The sequence below is a fragment of the Xyrauchen texanus genome, chromosome 32 (assembly GCF_025860055.1).
Source record: "Xyrauchen texanus isolate HMW12.3.18 chromosome 32, RBS_HiC_50CHRs, whole genome shotgun sequence".
Classification (NCBI taxonomy): Eukaryota; Metazoa; Chordata; class Actinopteri; order Cypriniformes; family Catostomidae; genus Xyrauchen; species Xyrauchen texanus.
This window is the reverse complement of record NC_068307.1, coordinates 12247473-12266678: the sequence shown is the minus strand read 5'-3', so window position 1 is coordinate 12266678 and position 19206 is coordinate 12247473. Positions and strand designations below refer to the sequence as shown.

Here is a 19206-nt window from a genome sequence, read left to right as displayed (position 1 = left end):
TTTCTATCTGTCTGTCTGTTTTCTTTTTATATATCACTCTTTCCATCTGTCCATCACACTTTCTTTCCATATGTTACCCTCTTATCTATCTGTCTGTGTCTCTTTATCTCTTTCTTTTCTTTCTATCTAATCTATCTCTTTCTTGTCTGTCTGTCTCTTTATCTCTTTCTTTTCTATCTATCACTCTTTCCCATCCATCCATCCATCATCACACTTTTTCATCTGTCTGTCTGTTTTCTTTTTATATATCACTCTTTCCATCTGTCATCACACTTTCTTTCCATATGTCACACTCTTATCTATCTGTCTCTCATCACTTCCTTTTCTTTCTATCTAATCTATCTCTTTCTTGTCTGTCTGTGTCTCTTCATCTCTTTCTTTTCTTTCTATCACTCTTTCCCATCCATTCATCATCACACTATTCCATCTGTCTGTCTGTTTTCTTTTTTATATATCACTCTTTCCATCTGACCATCACACTTTCTTTCCATCTGTCACTCTCTCATCTATCTGTCTGTCTGTCATCACTTTCTTTCTATCTAATCTATCTATTTCTTTCTTGTCTGTCTCTCTCTTTATCTTTATTTTCTTTCCATCACTCTTTCCCATCCATCTATTACACTTTATTTTCCATCTATATGTCTATCTCTTTCTTTCTTTTAATCTATCACTCTTTCCCATCCATCATCTATCATCACAATTTATTTTCCATCTCTCACACTTTTCTTTCTGTCTGTCTATCTTTCTTTCTTTATAACTCTTTTCTATCCATCACACTTTATTTTCCATCTGTCACTCTTTCTTTTCTTTCTATCTGTCTGCCTGTCTGTCTTTTTTTTAAATCTATTACTCTTTCCCATCCATCACACTTTATCTATCTATCTATCTATCTATCTATCTATCTATCTATCTATCTATCTATCTATCTATCTATCTATCTATCTATCTATCTATCTATCTATCTATCTGCATGTATGTACGTCGGCTAGTTTTTGTGTCCTCTTCATTTCATGCAGAATACAGAATTTGTATTCTGTTGTAGATCTTGGGGAGTGTATGAGGTTTCTGGGTTGCTATAGTTACCTCAAGGTAATTTTTATAGTTCTATAAGCATTTGTTTCTAGAGAACATGGCACAAAAAAAAACTTAAGGGAATTATTTGACAATAAATGGATTCCAATGAAAAAAGTGATCGAGGAAACACGTTGATTCGACCTGAAATGTTTTATTTAGAAATGAACTACAAACATATGATGAAAGACACATTCTCAGCCTCCGGTTTCAACGTGTAATAGTCCACTCCACATGAACACTGCAAACCCTCAGGTATGTAGCTAAACCATCCGAGGAGAGAGGGTACGGCACACAAACAGGCCATTAGCCATGGGACGGCAACACCATAGGTGGCGTGGAGCATTCCAAAGCGGAAATTGCTAAACGGCTTACAGACCACCACCCATCTCTCAACAGCCAAGACAACAAGAGACCAGAGTGCAATTTCACCAGTGTGGCAAAGTGACTACATGTTGAAGCCTTCAAGGCCCAGGACAAAATATCCATGCAAAGAGGTGTAGAGGGTGTGGTGGTGAATCCACCAAAAACCACGCAGAGGTCAGCTACAGCCAGATTCAGAAGGATATAATTCAGGGGCGTTTGAAGCTTCTTTTTTTGGATCGTTGCGTACAGTGTGAGAAAGTTGCAGGTAATGATGAGGAAGAACATGTAACCAGTTATGCAGTAGAATGCCCATGGTGCTGCCAATATTAATGTGGGTACTCGTAAGGGCTGCATACCGCACCGGTCACACTAAACATGGGAATGTAAAAGTCTGCACCCTCTATATATATATATATATATATATATATATATATATATATATATATATATATATATATATATTTATTTATATATTTATTTATTTATTTATTTATTTATTTATTTTTGTTGTTGTTGTTTAGAATGGAAAAGTTTCTTATTCAGCGTTTATTATCTTTTATCTGTTTAGACCTTCAAAATAATTTACCTAAAGGAAACAGACACACACACTACTGAAGTCATACCATCTTTACTAATCTGTTAAAAAAAAAAATATTGTATGCTTCTTAAAGATTCAAATATATGTATCTTCCTAATTAAGAAAGTGAACGTCAAGAAAAGTTAAACGTCAAGAAACCGCGTGAATCCTGTGTGAATTTCGTGGTCAATAACATTTCCACGCGCCATCTGGTGGTGATTATCAAAAACAGGGATCAGTTGCAAAAGAAGTATTTAATATTTAACCATTCAAAATGTGTACTTTTTATTGTCCTATTGTGTAAAAACGTTCTTATTTAGTCTTATTTTATTGCTATAACATACTGTTGCTGTTAATTTAATATGGGACCTTTAGGCAACTATGGAGTCAGTGACATTTATCTCACTGAGATATAACCATGATCACACAGGAAGTTGACATGTTGCTACCAACAAATGTTCAATAATCCTGACATTAACCCCATTCTGTTGAGTTACTGAAAAGCGGTATATCCCATCAGGCATTTTTTGCTTGTTCAAAAATGTTTACCTTTATCAGTGGTGCTACTGATGGCGCATTGCGTCAGCAGCCTCAGATACATGGGCTCACATCCCAGGTTGAAACCTGGAAGTAATCACATTCACGTAATCAATGAGGAATGCATTTTGGTGAGAGTTACATAATTGACAACTAAAAACAACCCGCTATACAGATTGCTTTTGGCACCTCTCTGTGGAAGAAACTGTGAAGAATATCCACCTTTTTCCTGAACGCAGAAGTGTTCCATGGTTCGCCTGTTTTCAGTTTCCGGTCTGCAGTTTTTTCACCCACATCAGCATTTATTCTTAACAGGTAAAGTATTGCATTTGTAGAAGTTGTCAAAATACATGAATCTATAGCGCCGATACTTCACTGAGTCGAGATGAGCGTTTTCTGTTTTGCTTTTTTGACAGTGCCTCACCTAAGCTGATGACATGAAGCGATGGTCCAAGGTTAGGTACGTTGATATCATGAACTACTTAAATTTGTTATGACAGCCAACTGCTGCACAAGTTCAGCATGAAATTCATTTTTACTCCAAATAACACTTAAATGGTGGTTGTTGTTCTCTGTCTGGATCGCTCATTCCGGTTTGTTTTACAATGTGTAAAACAGGCAATTAGAATCATTATGGCACTGCCCAGTGGTTGCTCAGGACAACTGTGGATAGCTGCAGGCAGAGCTCCAAAAAGTGTCAGGAGCTTCAAAGCTTCAGCCATTAAAGATATAGGGAGCCTCTTCTCTAATCCTTTCCCTAACCTTAACCGTGATTGGAAGTTACCCCTTTTGGAGTAACCAAGCGCCTTCTGGAGGAACCCTGCCCTCTTTGGGAGATTCCAACCCCATTTGGAGGTCTCCGGCCTGCAGCCTTCATGCAGAAACTGAGAAGTATATTACTGCAGGCAGAGTTTCAAAAAGGCGTGGGAGTTCCAAACTGCCAGCAAAGAAATAGGGAGCCCCTAACCTAACCCTTTCCATAACCTTGTGAGTGGAAGGGATGCCCCCTTTTGGTACAAATTAACTTTAACATAACTATAACATGTCTTTCTCTCCCTCCCTCACTGGCATCTCCAGCTCCCCTTTATCTCTCCCTCCCGCTGATTAGGTGACTCGGCGCCAGCCATTCACCCTCACAGCCTGGCCATGCCCTCCTCCTCGTCACACTTCTCCACTGCCCGATTTAGGCCAGAAAACCTCCTGCTTGACGTACTCCCCTCCCTTCCCACCCTTCCGGCCGTTCTTCAGCCGGCAGGTCTTTCCCACCTCCTTGGACACTGGGAGAGATGAGGGGAGGGAGAGGGAAAGTCAGAGAGAGAAAGGAGAGAGGGAAAATCTGGCTTGCTGGTCCCGAACACGCCATCTTCTGGTCCAAAGCCACTCCCCCTGGCGGACGGTAGCGGTTCCTCCGTGACCTGGCAGATGGCAGCAGGTCCTCCATCCCCTTGCAGCCAGCAGCGGCTCCTCTGATTCCTGGCTGATGGCAGCGGTTCCTCCACTTCCTACCAGATGGCAGTGACCCCTCCATCCCCTGGCGGATGGCAGTGGCGAGTTCTCCTGGACAAGGTGCTCTTCCTCCTTCCTGGTTTTCATCTGAAGAACTTTCGACCTTCTTTCACTTGTTTTTTTCATAATAAGATCTGCCTACCTACACAATGTATGAATATGAACATAAAATTGACTTTTTCACTGAAAAAACATCTCATAAAAATGAAAGGAATACATTTCTCATTTATAAATCCCATTACACAGACATTCATTTGGACTCAAGATGGGGATCTGGCTGGTCCATTTTTTCTAAGCCATGCTTTCATAATGTGTTTTGGATTACTGTCCTGCTGGCAAATGAATCTTTGCCCCTGATCTTTTGCTAAATGACTCAGATTTGCCTGTGTATGACTTTATTTATGTTGATTTTGATTGCAGTGAGCTTTCAACTTCTTTCTGCTAAATAGGAACCACAGGCAAGAACATGATGCTGCCGTACTTAACAGTAGCAATGGTGATACTTTTATGGAGCCCTGTATTTGGTTGTTGCAGTAGTTACATTTTGGTCTGTTCTCATCCAAACCCAATTATGGGGCTTTTCCGCCGCACGGTACAACTCGACTCTGCTCGCTTTTTGGGGCTTTTCCAATGTGGATAGTACCTGGTACCTGACCCTTTTTTTAGTACCACCTCGGTTGAGGTTCCAAGCGAGCCGAGTCGATACTAAATATGATGTCAAAATCCTGCAGATCACTGATTGGTCAGGGAGAATCGTCACTAGTAGTGTCACTGGATTTCCGACACGCGACATCAACCCGTTAATTTTAAAGTTAGAAACAGCGATAACAGTATCATTTGTTCACATGAATTTCGATTTGTGAAAAAAGAAATGGCTGTGCACAAAACCACGCTGTGTTCAATAAACAAGGTGCAGATGGTCCACTCAAAAAGTCTCTCAGGTAGTGTTTCAGCTTTTGGCCTCACATGGCTACCACCAGACCTAACAACAGAAAAGTTAAAAACAATTGAAAAATCAAGGAAAAGTGGAATTGGATCGACCAAATAGACGCTATCTAAACGGCGAGCAATGTGAGGGAGAGTGCCCTGGACTGACGTTGATTCACGATGGAGGATGGTTTGTTAACTCTATACTCTGCTTGAAAGCTTCACTTTATTTAGTTGACCCACTACTGTAATCTTGCTTCTAAAACAACCAGGCCAATTTAACTGTTACACTTGTGTAAAATCACCATGCAACAACTGCTTTATGCAGCACAATGAGCTAGTAGCTAACAGCTAGCAGTTGTGCTATTGTTTTAGTCAGTTTGTGTCATGTTTAAGATGATGTTACGGCAGTAGAGGCGGCGCAAATATGAGGATCAACCTATAATCCCACCCAAGTAGAGATGTCACTAAACTGCAGTGGAAATGCAAGCTCAGAAATGTAAAGCGATTAGAGGTGAGACGAGTCGAACCATAACATGCAGTGAAAAAGTGCCATTAGATTGCTTCAGAAGACCTTGATTAAACCACTGGAGTCATATGGATTAATTTTATGCTGCCTTTATGTGCTTTTTATGAGCTTCAAAATGTTGTTCACCATGCACTATATTGCATTAAATGGACCTGCAGAGCTGAGATATTCTTCTACTAATAATATTTGTTTGTGTTCTGCAGAAGAAAGCAAGTTATTCACATGAGGGTAAATGAGAATTTTCATTTTTGGGTGAACTATCCCTTTAATGCTGGCCTTTTTAAGGAGATGTTTCCTTTTAGTCACACTCCCAAGAGGGTGAATCAATGGAGAGTTGAATTAGCTACTAATGCCTGGACAGTCTCTCTCCAATTTTATCCAAAATTCTTCAACTGCTTCAACCTAGGGCTGAACCTTAAACCAAACTATAACCTTCCCTCAGCAAATTCTAAAGACGGATCAGTTGAACAGTAATGTCTGTTTAGCCTCTCTTTGTGTTAGACTTCCAGCAGGCTGGGTTTTGATAAAAGAGGTGTAAGCCTTGAGTCTGCTGTGTATCTTATGAACAGATAAAGTGACTTTAGTCATTCCTACACAAGATTCATTATAAAGACTGCTCTTACTGTATAACTCATTTGTATCACTGGCCTGACTGTAGGGTTCATTTGAACTGGTCTCCTTAATGTTGATTAATCTGTTCTAATGAAACCGTGACACTCAGTTTGGACTCAGAACAGACCTAAACATGATAAGTGAGCAAAATATGAGCAGAGCACACCAAAATGTCCATTTGTCTTAGCCTTGAAGAATAAAGAGAGAAAATATATCTGGAGACTGTCATTAGTTATGTTAATAAGATAATATAGAGACTGTAGAAGACATTGCTCTTGCCTGACATCAGCTGATCATTTACTAACTTAACTTTATTTAACAGCCCAGGCTGATGTTAGGCTCTTTGATAGTACACAATGTATTCACTTCACTGTGGAAAGGCAACGTTTGAGAGGTATCCTTCAGATATGAACATCCAGAGTAATTATTGTTTTGAATCAAAACTGAACAGAGAGTGAACAACGAACAGGTCATAATCAGATGCCAATTACTGTAAAATTAGCCAACTAACCTATCAGATATACCAACATGATCACATGGGAAGTCAACATTTTATCTTGGCATTGACCCCATTTTGCAAAGTTACAGTCAAGCTTTTCATTTCTCCACTATTGTGACTGATTTGCCGATTTCTCCAATTGTATCTGTCTGCGTCCTGCAAGACGACAAGGAACGAGAAGGGTATAGATGCAGGCATAGCTCCAAAAAGGGGTGTGAATTCCAAATTGCCATTAAAGATATAAGGAGCCTCTAAGCTAACCCTTTCCCTAACCTTAACCCTTTACTCTTTTGGAGTTGGCACAACCCCCTTTTGGAGTAACCTCGCCCTCTTTTGGAGATTCCACCCCCATTTGGTGGTCTCCGGCCTGCAGCTATACCTACTTGCAAGGAACACCCACTACATGACAAGCCCACTCCAAGTAGTGAACCCCTTGGACACAAAGCCATTCTATTTGCTGAAAGAACATTTAACTATGTAAATATTACAAATAATAACTTTTCAATTATATGTCACATATCATATTATTAAACGGAATATATAAATAGTGAAATTTTACATTTCTCTGTACTGTGTTCTCCAGTTAGTTCACAAGCTAACCGGTTAAACTTTTAGCTAAGCATCTTCTTCTCCTTTTTATTTTCATCACATTTCTCCTCATCGTTGCCACCTAGTGATACAGCGATTTTTAATAGAACTTTTATGTAGCTGTATATTTAGCAATTTGACAAAATGTAACCTTTTTTTTCCTCCCCTTTTCTCCACAATTTGGAATGCCCAATTCCCAATGCACTCTAAGTCCTCATGGTGGCGTAGTGACTCGCCTCAATCCGGCTGGAAGAGGACAAATCTCAGTTGCCTCCGTGTCTGAGACTGTCAGTCTGCGCATCTTATCACGTGGCTTGTTGAGCGCATTACCGCGGAGACATAGCGTGTGTGGAGGCCCACGCTTTTCTCCATGGTATCCATGCACAACTCACCACGTGCCCCACCGAGAGTGCGAATCACACATTATAGCAACCATGAGGAAGTTCCCCATGTGACTCTACCCTCCCTAGCAACCGGACCAATTTGGTTGCTTAGGAGACCTGGCTGGAGTCACTCAGCATGCCCTGGATTCAAACTCGCGACTCCAGGTGTGGTAATCAGCATCAATACTCGCTGAGCTACCCAGGCCCCTGACAAATTGTAATCTTAAATCTTTGTTATTAGGTTTAGGGGTAGGGATAGGGATAGGTGTAGGGTTGCTACGGGACTCCAAGTAAACAACAAATACAGTGTATGAATGTGACATCCAACTATTGGTTGTAAAGCACCATTCATACTTAAACATGTCACCCATTATTTGAAGGGATTGTAACACGCAGTGGGTGTACCTTACAGGATGTAGACAGACACTTCTCAATTGCGCAGCTGTGTTAAAAGCATCACACACTACAGTTTGTGTCCTGTGTTGGAACTATTAAGTAATTGCATGATGACTGACGAGTGTAATTTGGACATTCCCATTTAATTTTACCCTTGTGCTTCCTTTGGGACATTTTTCATTTGTTTTTTCGATCCTTTTGGTTGTGTTAATGCCAACAGCATACATTTTGCCAAAGGTGTTTATTTTTTTCCTATAATACAAAAGAAATGTCCCCACTGAAACCCATAAAAATATATATAATAATATTTGATCCCAGTGCCATTAAAGCATAAAATCGTGAATTCTACAATATTATGTTTTCATTCCGGAGCCCTGGCTTCAAAATAATAAAAAAATATATATTTTCACCAGATGGCACCATTTTTCTTGTGTTTACCCTATGGAGCAAATACATGCATTTTCCTAATTTCTGTTTGCAAAACTGGCATTTAAAGGGTTAAAATCCTGAAAATGAATGAATATTTGGTAGTTATGATCAGGACTGATGTTGTTTAAGAAAAGTAAATAGTTGAAAGTGGAAAATAATATTAATATATAATATTATTATGGCAGTTTTTTGACGCTGACATTTTTGTCCTCTAATGACCTCTGAGTAACTTTTTTAAATTGACACACAAGGGTTAAGAATTTACAGTCTTTTGAGTTCATAAAACATACATTCCTCTTCACTGTATTACATGATTCCCAACTAAAAACAAACCGGTAAGGTGTAAGCAATTTTTCATGGAATAGTATGCAGAAAAGTTATCATTGAAGTGTCCTGAGATACAGTATCGTACAGATCTCTGTAACAGCTCTAGACTGTGTAAACAACAAACCGTGGGCCACGGACTTTCAATAATTTTGCATGTTCTCATAGTATAGTAGTTGAGCGGGAGCATTCAGGTTCAATGTCACATTCAGATTCATAACAGTTGTCATGCAGCCGAGGGTACTATTTTGCTACAGTGGTGTACAGTGAATAATTCCTTTGAGTTGGTTCTTCTCAGTGAATTGGCCAAACGGGCTTACAACACTGTCTGAATTGATTTGTGATTCAGTACAATTCGTTCGAACTGCTCTCTCACAGAATAATTTGGAGATACAGCATCGGGATATTTACGAATACAGAGAACGAACAGCGCTGAATACAGTGCAAATTTACCTACAATCAATTGAGACAAAAGGCTGTCTTTTTGAGAGATAACTTTGAGAGGTATCTTCAGCTAGTGATGTCATGTGAACAAGGGTCTGTTCAAACTGAACCTATTTTTGCGTCCGCTCAGTGTTTTTCAATCGGTTTCCATGTAAACATTCACTAGATGGATGTCTTTTGACAACTGCGTCATGTTTAATGTTTTTAGGATCTCTCATGGGATCTCTCATCTCAAGTCATTTTAAGTTAAAAAGATCTTCAACTGATAAAAACGCATCTAGAGACACCTAAGTTCTGCTCTATTCGTTGTGGTGCGTTTTGCTTTACGTATCTGTTCTGAACAGTTACTGGAAGAAATTCTTTGGCCAATAGTTACATGAACACTACTCTACTCGAGAAAATAAAATGCCTTTCTCAAAGTCACCAGAATTTAATTCTTTGGTGTTGTATTTGCAAAAAAAATATCCAGAGTGAGGATGCCACCTGAACCCCACTAGATATAAGGTTGTACAAGGCAGATTTCTGTGTGTACCCTCAGATGAAATCCTTCAGGTGCCCATGCTTACAGCACCTTTAACAATTGCTTTTGGCTCCCCTTTGTGGACATTTCACACAGAAACTGGAGCTCACATGTCCCCAGACATTCAACATCACTTCCAGATTCGGATACTGGTGGTAGTAGTTCAAAATTCCGGAAAGCACAGACCGAGTTTAGCTGAAAAACTTTCAAGCTGCGTTTTCCGGATATATAGTTTGCATCCGAAAGCTAAGATGCTGACTTGGTGCCTTGCTGCCTCCATAACTGACAGTGTTTTTGTATGAATGGACCTCTTAAGGAAACTGTTTTCAGAACAGTTTTAAAGGCACATTATTATCCCCCTACCTCCATTTACAGCCTCCGAAGGCAACGTTTTCCAGCTCTCAGACACATCCATAGAGTCTGAGACCACTAGGGTATATTTTGTATTATATTTCTGTAAATGAATACACAATTTTTCATTACAAATGAAATCATCAAAACAGTTCTTGAAAATGGTTGCATTTGTTTCCATTTTGCTTTAATGACAAAAGGCTTGTAGACTTTAATGGGAGCTATACAATCTGAGCTTTTGAGCAATGGAGTTAATATTGCCAATGTCAACATTTTACATCTTTAATTTTACTTCATACATTTTTATAATAAGTTTTAAAAATGTCCAAGTCCTACAACTTACAATAGCCTAACAAATGTGCTCTCCAGCGTTATGGTTTAATATACACTTCCTTTGGAGATCTGCAACTACAAACATTTGAATGTCATTTCCGACCCCCCTCTAGTATCAAAGAGATGTTATCAACCGAATCTGGTACATTTTAATGCCAGGGAGGTAGATGACATTACACAAAATGTAAGGGTAAAAGATAGCATTTGTGTAAAGGAAATATCTTCCAGAATATGGACTATTTCGACGCTCCATCCCTTGATCTGTTCAGAAATTATTCACACACTCTCTTCTTCGACACAGTCAAACTTGGGCAGTTTCTCTCCTTTCCTGCTTCAGGACATTTGGCAAGGTTGCTTGTCTCTCCCTTTCAGAACTTTCTCTTCTCCTTGTCTGTTGGGACTTCCTTCCACAAATTCATCTGAAAGCATATCTACATGTTTCAGCTAATGATTCTGGTTTATGTTTCAGCTATTACAGTAAAGAGTTGAATACTATCGGGGAGGGGGTTGCATCCTCACAGGAAGATTACATCTCGGATATGACAATTACGGTCTGCTAAGGACCGGTCTGCTAAGGAGGCAAGTGGTAAGGCTTGGACAATGCAACTGAGGTGGGGTAACTTGTAATGAGGTACTATCATATCCCATTCATGGCCTTTAGACACATTGCTCAAACCATCTAAGAGAGGAAGTGGTGCTCGATATGAAGGTGTTCAAAGGATGTCCTGAACAGAATAGGTTGGGTCGACAGGAGGAACTGACAGGGCACATATTTCTGACGTAGAACATGAGCAGATGGGAACCACTGTGAATATTATGAGTGCTGGAGCAGCCCAGTTCTGTGGGAAAAATCAAGTAAGCATGCTCAGTTGCCTTGTAGAACAAAGGCCACCGGTTGCGCCTCTCGGGACAAGCACCAGATCTCATTCAGCATGCATGCTGTGAAAGTAAAAAATAGAATGATTACACACTTGCTTATACATACAAAACTAGGCCAAAATACACAGCGCATTTGTGAGTAGACAACTGTGATTTTAGGAGTAAAGCCATAAATTGTAAACTAATGTATTTTGATCCATTTCATTTATATATGGGAAGTTTTTGTGTCTGTTCTTTCTAATATTTGATCTTTATTTTTTTGCTATTAATTTGCACTTACTGGGCTCATTTGTACAGTGCAGACTTTAACATAGGCCTACATTTAGCAGAAATTTAACACAGAGTGTACGATATCTACACATACTGTTGCACATAGCATGTGAGATAATGGTTTATTATCATGCATTGCATGTCATAATTTGTTTGTAGGTAATCCATCTGAAAGTTTTATTCATATCAAAATTACAGTTGCTTCACCACTAGGATACGGCAGAGATGTACATAGCAAATACTGTATTAAACACATCTCTTCTTAACACATGTTGTTTTAGGCTGACACTGTCGATCACTCGGCATTATTCCTCATAAGAACTTTCTAGAAACAGTATGTAATTTCCCAAATGCAGAGGAGCCCAATGATGTAGCCCTCTCATGTCTCTATGGTTGCTTATGAGTACACTGACGTCAGCAGCTACTAAGTGTGTTTGGAACTGACCAACAAGCAGAGAAAAGGAAAAAGGCAAAGGAAGGGGATGTGAAAGGAGGAGTTCTAGGAAGAGGAGACACAAGGACTTTAGAAGAGGTTGCGTAAACTACTACTCACTGCTTTGCCCACGTGTTGGAAATGTATAGTCAGAGCAGCATTATCGTAATATCAGCTTAAATTGCTAAAAAGTTCAATTGTTTTAACACTATGCAACCTCTCAAATGTTGAGTTCTCGATCTCAGTATTAGTGCCATTCATTTACATTTAAAGGCATAGTTCACCCAAAAATGTACATTCTCTCATCATTTACTCACCCTCATGCCATCCCAGATGTGTATGACTTTCTTTCTTCAGCAGAACACAAATTAAACTTTTTAGAAGAATATTTCAGCTTTACAGGTCCATACAATGCAAGTGGATGGTGATCAACATTTTAAAGCTCCAAAAAGCACAGACAAGCATTGTAAAAGTAATCCATACGACTCCAGTGGTTAGAGAAATGTCTTCTAAAGCTAAACAATCACTTTGGGTGAGAAATAGATCAATATTTAACATGTCAATGCATTTTTTGGAGCTTTAAAGTGTATATCATCATCCACTTGCATTTTATGGACCTACAGAGCTGAGATATTCTTCTAAAAATCTTTGTTTGTGTTCTGCTGAATATAGAAAGTCATACACATCTGGGATGGCATGAGGGAGAGTAAATGATGAGAGAATTTTTTTTTTTTTGGGTGAACTATTCCTTAAAGCATTTGGCAGAAGATTTTATACAAAGCGACTTACAGTGCATTCGAGGTATTCATTTTATCAGTTTGAGTATTACCTGGAAATCAAGCCCATGATCTTGCCATTGTTACACCTGTGCTCTACCAGTTACCTACTAGAGTAAGCCCATTTCATGGACATTTATGTACAGGCACCACATTTCTCAAACAAATAGCTCATATCAACAGTATGTTGAATAGTGAGTCCTGTTTAAACAGATTGCACTTTGTTTCAGATATTTACATTTACATTTATTCATTTGGCAGACGCTTTTATCCAAAGCGACTTACAAAAGAGGAAGAACATCAGCGAATCATCTTAGGGAGACAGTGGTACAAAAAAGTGCCATATTACAAAGTTTCACTGTCATCAGAATAGTATACAAAACAGATTTAAGTGCAACAAGAAATGTAAATTATTTTTAAAAAAAAAATGTAATTATTTTTTTTAGTGACCGGTTAAGTGCTTTTGGAAAAGATGTGTTTTTAGCCGTTTTTTGAAGATGGAGAGTGAGTTAGCTTCCCGGATTGAGTTGGGAAGGTCATTCCACCACCGTGGTATGATGAAACTGAAAGTCCGGGAAAGTGTTTTGGTGCCTCTTTGTTTTGGTACGACAAGGCGACGTTCCTTAGCTGACCACAGGCTTCTGGTGGGAACGTAGCTCTGCATAAATGTTTTTAGGTATGCTGGAGCAGACCCAGTGACTGTTTTATATGCCAGCATCAGGGCCTTGAATTTAATACGTGCATGAACCAGCAGCCAGTGGAGAGAGACAAAGAGTGGTGTAACATGTGCTCTCTTAGGTTCATTAAAGACCAGACGTGCTGCTGCATTCTGGATCATTTGCAGAGGTCTAATAGCACATGCAGGGAGGCCTGCAATGAGAGCGTTACAGTAGTCCAGTCTAGTTATGACAAGGGACTGAACGAGCAGTTGTGTGGCATGTACAGAGAGGAAGGGTCTTATCTTCCTGATATTGTAGAGTGTAAATCTACATGATCTTGCAGTTTTTGAAATGTGGTCTGTGAAATTTAGCTCATCATCAATGGTTACCCCTAGATTTCTGACCGTTTTGGAAGGCGAAACTGTAGTTGGACCCAGCTGCACGGTGATGTTGTGTTCAACAGCCGGGTTGGCTTGAAAGACAAGGAGTTCGGTCTTGGCAGGGTTGAGTTGAAGGTGGTGTTCCTTCATCCAGGCTGAGATGTCTGCCAGACAGGCAGCGATTCGAGCGGTCACTGTGGTGTCGTTGGGCTGGAACGACAAGTAGAGTTGCGTGTCATCAGCGTAGCAGTGGTAAGAGAAAACATGTGACTGAATGATGGGTCCCAGTGATGTTGTGTATATGGAGAAGAGAAGTGGCCCAAGCACTGATCCCTGAGGTACCCCAGTAAGTAACTGGTGTGGCTTGGATACTTCCCCTCTCCATGCTACCTCAAAGGACCTTTCTGAGAGATAAGAGTTGAACCAGTCAAGCACAGTTCCAGTGATACCCAGTTAGAGAGGGTGGAGAGTAGGAGCTGATGGTTGACTGTGTCGAAGGCAGCAGAAAGGTCCAGCAGAATCAGAACGGATGATCTGGATTCAGCTTTCGCCTGTCTCAGCGTCTCGATGACAGACAGCAGGGCAGTCTCAGTGGAGTGTCCACTTTTGAAGCCTGACTGATTGTCATCCAGCAGCTTGTTCTGTGAGAGATAGGCGGAGATCTGATTGAAAACTGCCCTTTCAAGTGTTTTTGCCATGAATGGGATGAGAGAGACTGGTCTGTAGTGTTCTATTTGTGTGGGGTTAAGTGCAGGTTTTTTCAGCAGTGGGGTTACTCGAGCCTGCTTAAATGTAGTGGGAAAAGTGCCTGCAAGAAGGGATGTGTTAATTATGTGTGTAAGTGCCGGTAGGATGGACGGAGAGATGGCCTGGAGAAGGTGTGATGGAATGGGGTCAAGGGAACAGGTTGTGGGGTGGTTGGAGAGGAGGAGTTTAGAGACCTCAGTGTCAGTTAAAGGAGAGAACATAGGGAAAGAAGGGTTGCATACAGGAGCCAGGTGTTTAACAGGGTGTGGTGCTGTGAATGTATTGCTGATGGCTGTAACCTTATCAGTAAAAAATGTGGCGAATATATCTGCTGTCAGTGATGTGTCAGGTGGTGGAGGGGGAGGGCAGAGAAGTGTGTTAAATGTTCTAAACAAGCTACGAGTGTCTGTGGTGCTGTTGGTCTTGGTCTGGTAATATGAAGTTTTTGCAGTTTTAACGTTATTTGAAAAAGTTGCAAGCAGAAGCTGATATTTACCTAGATCAGCTGGATCTTTAGATTTCCGCCATCTCCTCTCAGCTGCCCTGAGATCAGTCCGATGTTCACGAAGGACGTCAGACAGCCAGGGGCTGGGTGATGTAGTCCGTGCTGGTCTAGAGGAGAGAGGACAGATGTTGTCTAGACAGGTTGTTAAAGTAGAGCTAAGTGTGTCTGTGGCAGTGTTTACATCAAGCATGGAAAATACATTTATTGTGGGAAGAGAGGCAGAGACATCAGTGGAAAGGCGAGAGGGTGAGAGGGAACGGAGGTTACGGCGAAAGGAAACCAAAGGTGGGGGCGGTTTTACAATGGATGGGAGAATCATGTTGAATTGAACAAAGTAGTGATCAGAGACATGTGAAGGTGTAACAAGAATATTAGAGGTGGTACAGTTACGTGTAAAAATGAGGTCCAGCTGGTTGCCCGACCTGTGAGTTGCTGTGGTGTGTATTCTATCCAAGTCGAATGATGCCAGAAGAGTATTCAGTTCAATGGCCTGGGGTTTGTCTTGGTGTATGTTGAAATCACCAAGAACCACAAGTGGCCTGCCATCCTCTGTCAAGGAGGACAGCAGGACATCCAATTCCTCAAGAAAGCTTGTCAGCTGACCTGGGGGGCGATAGATGACAACAACATGTAATTTTGTGGGTTGCATTGTAGTAATAGCATGGAATTCAAAAGATGTATTGTTACATAGTGAAGCCTGTGGTGAAAAAGTCCAGTTATTATGAATGAGCAAACCTGTTCCCCCACCCCTACCAGTATGTCGAGGGGTGTGGGAGAAGGAGAAGTTGTTGGAGAGGGCAGCAGGTGTTGCTGTATCCTCAGGACGTATCCATGTCTCTGTCAGTGCCAGGATGCTGAGGGTGGACTGCGTGGCAAAAGCTGGAATGAAGGCAGCTTTGTTCACAGCAGACTGGCAGTTCCAGAGTCCCACTGAGAATGAGAGTGGAGCAGGTGTTGAAGTGCAAAGCGGCCATAGGTTGTGTGGGTTGCGTTTTGTCTTGCATCTGTATCTTGTGAACGGTCTACAACAGATAACAGGGATGTGCTTGAAGGCATGTGTTATTAGTGGACTAGACATGTTAGTATGTATGTATGTATAAGTAAAATAATAAAAGAGATAGAATAGAAAAATACTTAAGTGCTTTGGTGAGTGGAGCCTTGTCAATGTCCTTGCTCGGTGGACTCTCTGGTCTTTACCCAAGTAGGTCTTTACCCGAGGAGGGCTTCACCCGAGGGCCACCACTTCCGCTGCCGCTTCCGCGTCAGCATTAAGTCCAATAAATAACCACTTTTACGAGCCGTTAAGTGGAAAAAAGCAGCCACGCCTTAATGCTACTTATCACAACAAAGCTAGTCACGTGGTCACCCGAAACCGAAACTCAGGGTTGCGCTGGAACAAACGCAACTTCTGTACAGCGCAAATAAATTATGCTGCACTTTAGCAATAAATAATACTCTAAAACAAGTGAAGCACTGTTTGCAGACACTAAAACGACGTTAGTTTTACACACACACAGGATAACCAACCCGAAGTCTAAGCAAATCTAGCAACGAATCCTACGTGACAAGTTTAAACAAGTCTAACAATTCTATCAGCGAATACTATGCGACAAGTCAACACAAATACAGCGCACACACACCAAACACACGTCTAAGCGACCCGCGTTCAAGACAGTAAACAAACAGCACCTGATCTAGCAATGAATACCACTATGGCAATGTTAAAAACAATGAAATTAATCAAACCATGTTAGAGTTGCATTATAGGTCAGACTGTGAATTCAGTGAAGGTTCTTCTCTAAAATCGGTCTATGCTTTCTGAAATTCTAATCACTGCTCCAAGTAGCCAAGGCGGGTAGTTTTTTGGAACATGCGGCCATGTGTGAGGTCCAGTTTCAAGGGAAAATGTCCACAAATTGCTGCCAAAAGTGAGTCGTAATGTGAGTTGCATTCACTTGTCAGTGATGCAATACAGTCAACAGGAATTTATTCAGTGGAGTTAAAATGTAATCTTAGAGGAAAAATGCAATCTCTGAATTGTGCTCAATATTGATTAGGTCAACATGGTTACTTCCTGGTTTCCACAGGACCAGAAACTGTGTTTCAGTAGCAACACAGGAGGCGGTAAACACATGTTAAATTATGCAAAGATGTCTGATGGGAGACAGTGCTTGTCAGTAACTTTCAGAATTGGGTTGATGTCAGGGTTATGGAACATTTAATAGCAATATGTAGATATCCTGCAAGATCATGTTGATGAGGTCTGATCTGGTATATCACTTTAGTCTGTGCTTAGTCTGTGCTAGACATAGAGTATGCACAAGTGGTTAACCTCTTCAACAAAACACACATTGTCCTCTTTATTGTGGAAAAAGTCCCATTCCAGTGCAGCCAAGAATACCGCCTCCATTTGTCTCCTTCGAGCGCACAGACATGACTACTAAATAATTTTTTGGAATATTGCTTCTGCATTTAAGAAGACTCAAGACAGTGGCATTTAGCAGTTAATTTGCCGGAATGTCTGAGTCAAAGGCAAAATAGTTACAGTTTACATTTGTTTTCTGTGTGTGCGCTTGTTTGGAATTGTTTAGGAGTGTTGGCACTGTATGTAAATTGTCTCAAAGTGCTTTAAAACCTGTCTACATAGCCCAAAGGATTGTTTCCCAGGCTGTTGTAGGGGCACCACAAACCACTTTACAATTACCAAAGAATGAATGATAAGAGAGCAGTTCATATAGCTTTGAAGAGGCTTGTTTTGCTTTGCTTCTCATTGTCTCTCTTTTCTTCATCACCAGCCTGATTCTGAAGATGTTGGAGAGTAATGTTAGAACTTTTACAACATGACAGATACCTGAACTAGTGTTACAAATACAGCAACAAAGAGTATCGCAATTACAATTCAGCATAACAATTCAAGAGTTGACACCCTATTTCTCTCTCTCTCTTTAAAATTATTTAAGACACCTGCATGTTCTGGTTTATCTTCCCCAACTGGCTTCTTCATTAGTTTTAGAGCGGTCACATCAGCATAACAAACTAATTACCCAAAGTGCTAATGCAGTTGATACCAATGTGTAACAGGATTAATGGAAAGGAGGCGAAAACCGGCTTGACAATTTAAATAATAGTTGAATAATAAACTGAACCAAAAAGACACAAACATACACAGGTGTTGGGCAGCTGCCACACCATGATTGTAATGTCTACATTCTTGATCTATTTTCAGGAAGTGGTCTATGGTGAGCTTTTAAAGGTGGAGGACCTGCACAAACATTGGCCCTTAAGGAATGGAGAAGACCAGTACTATGGTGTGAGTCTGCTTTGAAATTTGGGAGTGAATCAGAAATGTAACCAGCAGACATATTTCACACAGGAGCAGGTGACCATTAGATGTTTGCTGAACATATTTTAACTCGCAGCCCTCCTAGCCTCATATGTTCATGTTACTAAGAGAAAACTAGAAAGAAAAGTTAGAATATTTGAAAAATTACTCTAGCTGAATCTGGTGTGATTGGATTGGGCAAAGATAGCAATATAGCTTTCCTCCTTGGACCTTTTGAAAACCGCTCAGATTCCATTGAATTAGCCACTGAAAGCCTAGCTAATGTAAATGTACCTGTGCAGCTGGACACAAGACCTCTTAAGGTGGACAGAAGTGGTATCCTTCAGGAGCTTAGATATTTTCAAGCTCTTGAGGAAAAATTATTGAGGAGACTTTGAAACTCTATGCTCTGTGCTGCAGTGAGTCTGAGGTGTTTCTCTCTGAACACCTATCACAGGCTCATGTCATGACACAGAGCTCCTACAGGGAGAGGAGGATGTTGTATACTAAGCTGGAGGAGAAACAGGAAGTGGAGAAGATGGTGAAAAGCCTGAGCTTAGAAATGGTGAAAGACAGAAAGGTGAGGAAGAGGTCGAGCAAAGCCCACAAAGTTGTAAAGTGTTGCGTCATGGAGAGGAACACAAAGCTGAAAGATCTGGATGATGAGCTGTTGAGAAACTGTAGGCTCAAGCAGCAGAGCTTTCGAAATCTTCAATCCGATCAGACCTCAATCGATTCCAGTCACGGAGCAATAGAACCCTCAAAAACCTCCAGGCTCAGCATCTGAGGAATCCAGTCCTGAAATACCTCAATGTTACCCATCTCAAAATATTTCCATTGTCA

General features: G+C 40.6%; 1 protein-coding gene and 1 pseudogene across 4 annotated transcripts; both read right to left on the bottom strand.

Moving 5' to 3' along the window:
• Positions 1-1240: 1240 nt before the first annotated feature.
• LOC127625765 (blue-sensitive opsin-like) lies at positions 1241-2801 on the bottom strand (annotated as a pseudogene).
• A 7434-nt stretch (positions 2802-10235) lies between these two features.
• LOC127626053 (uncharacterized) lies at positions 10236-16675 on the bottom strand. 4 transcript variants are annotated; one of them, XR_007968396.1, is made up of 5 exons: positions 16176-16675; positions 15464-16063; positions 15033-15148; positions 14239-14430; positions 13058-13999 (listed from the first exon to the last, which is right to left on the bottom strand). XR_007968396.1 is itself a non-coding variant. In XM_052101584.1 (4 exons), exons 1-4 carry the CDS (start codon positions 16117-16119, stop codon positions 11258-11260), a joined length of 714 nt encoding a protein of 237 aa, XP_051957544.1. In that variant the 5' UTR covers positions 16120-16174; the 3' UTR covers positions 10236-11257. The 4 variants fall into 4 exon arrangements, 2 of the variants coding, with proteins under 2 accessions (XP_051957544.1, XP_051957542.1); XM_052101584.1 differs by lacking the exons at positions 13058-13999; positions 14239-14430; positions 16176-16675 and adding an exon at positions 10236-11331 and having other exon boundaries at positions 15464-15644; positions 15777-16174; XR_007968395.1 differs by lacking the exon at positions 16176-16675 and having other exon boundaries at positions 15464-16174.
• Positions 16676-19206: the final 2531 nt, after the last annotated feature.

What these genes read in the sequence shown, in the direction of transcription:
- LOC127626053 (XM_052101582.1), bottom strand. Translation starts at nt 16,119, where the DNA reads ATGTCTAGTCCACTAATAACACATGCCTTCAAGCACATCCCTGTTATC. An exon ending in CACACCACAGCAACTCACAG is followed by an intron (nt 15,149 to 15,463) that starts GTCGGGCAACCA and finishes TCTCTCCTCTAG; the next exon opens with ACCAGCACGGACTACATCAC. An exon ending in TAAAGATCCAGCTGATCTAG is followed by an intron (nt 11,332 to 15,032) that starts GTAAATATCAGC and finishes TTACTTTCACAG; the next exon opens with CATGCATGCTGAATGAGATC.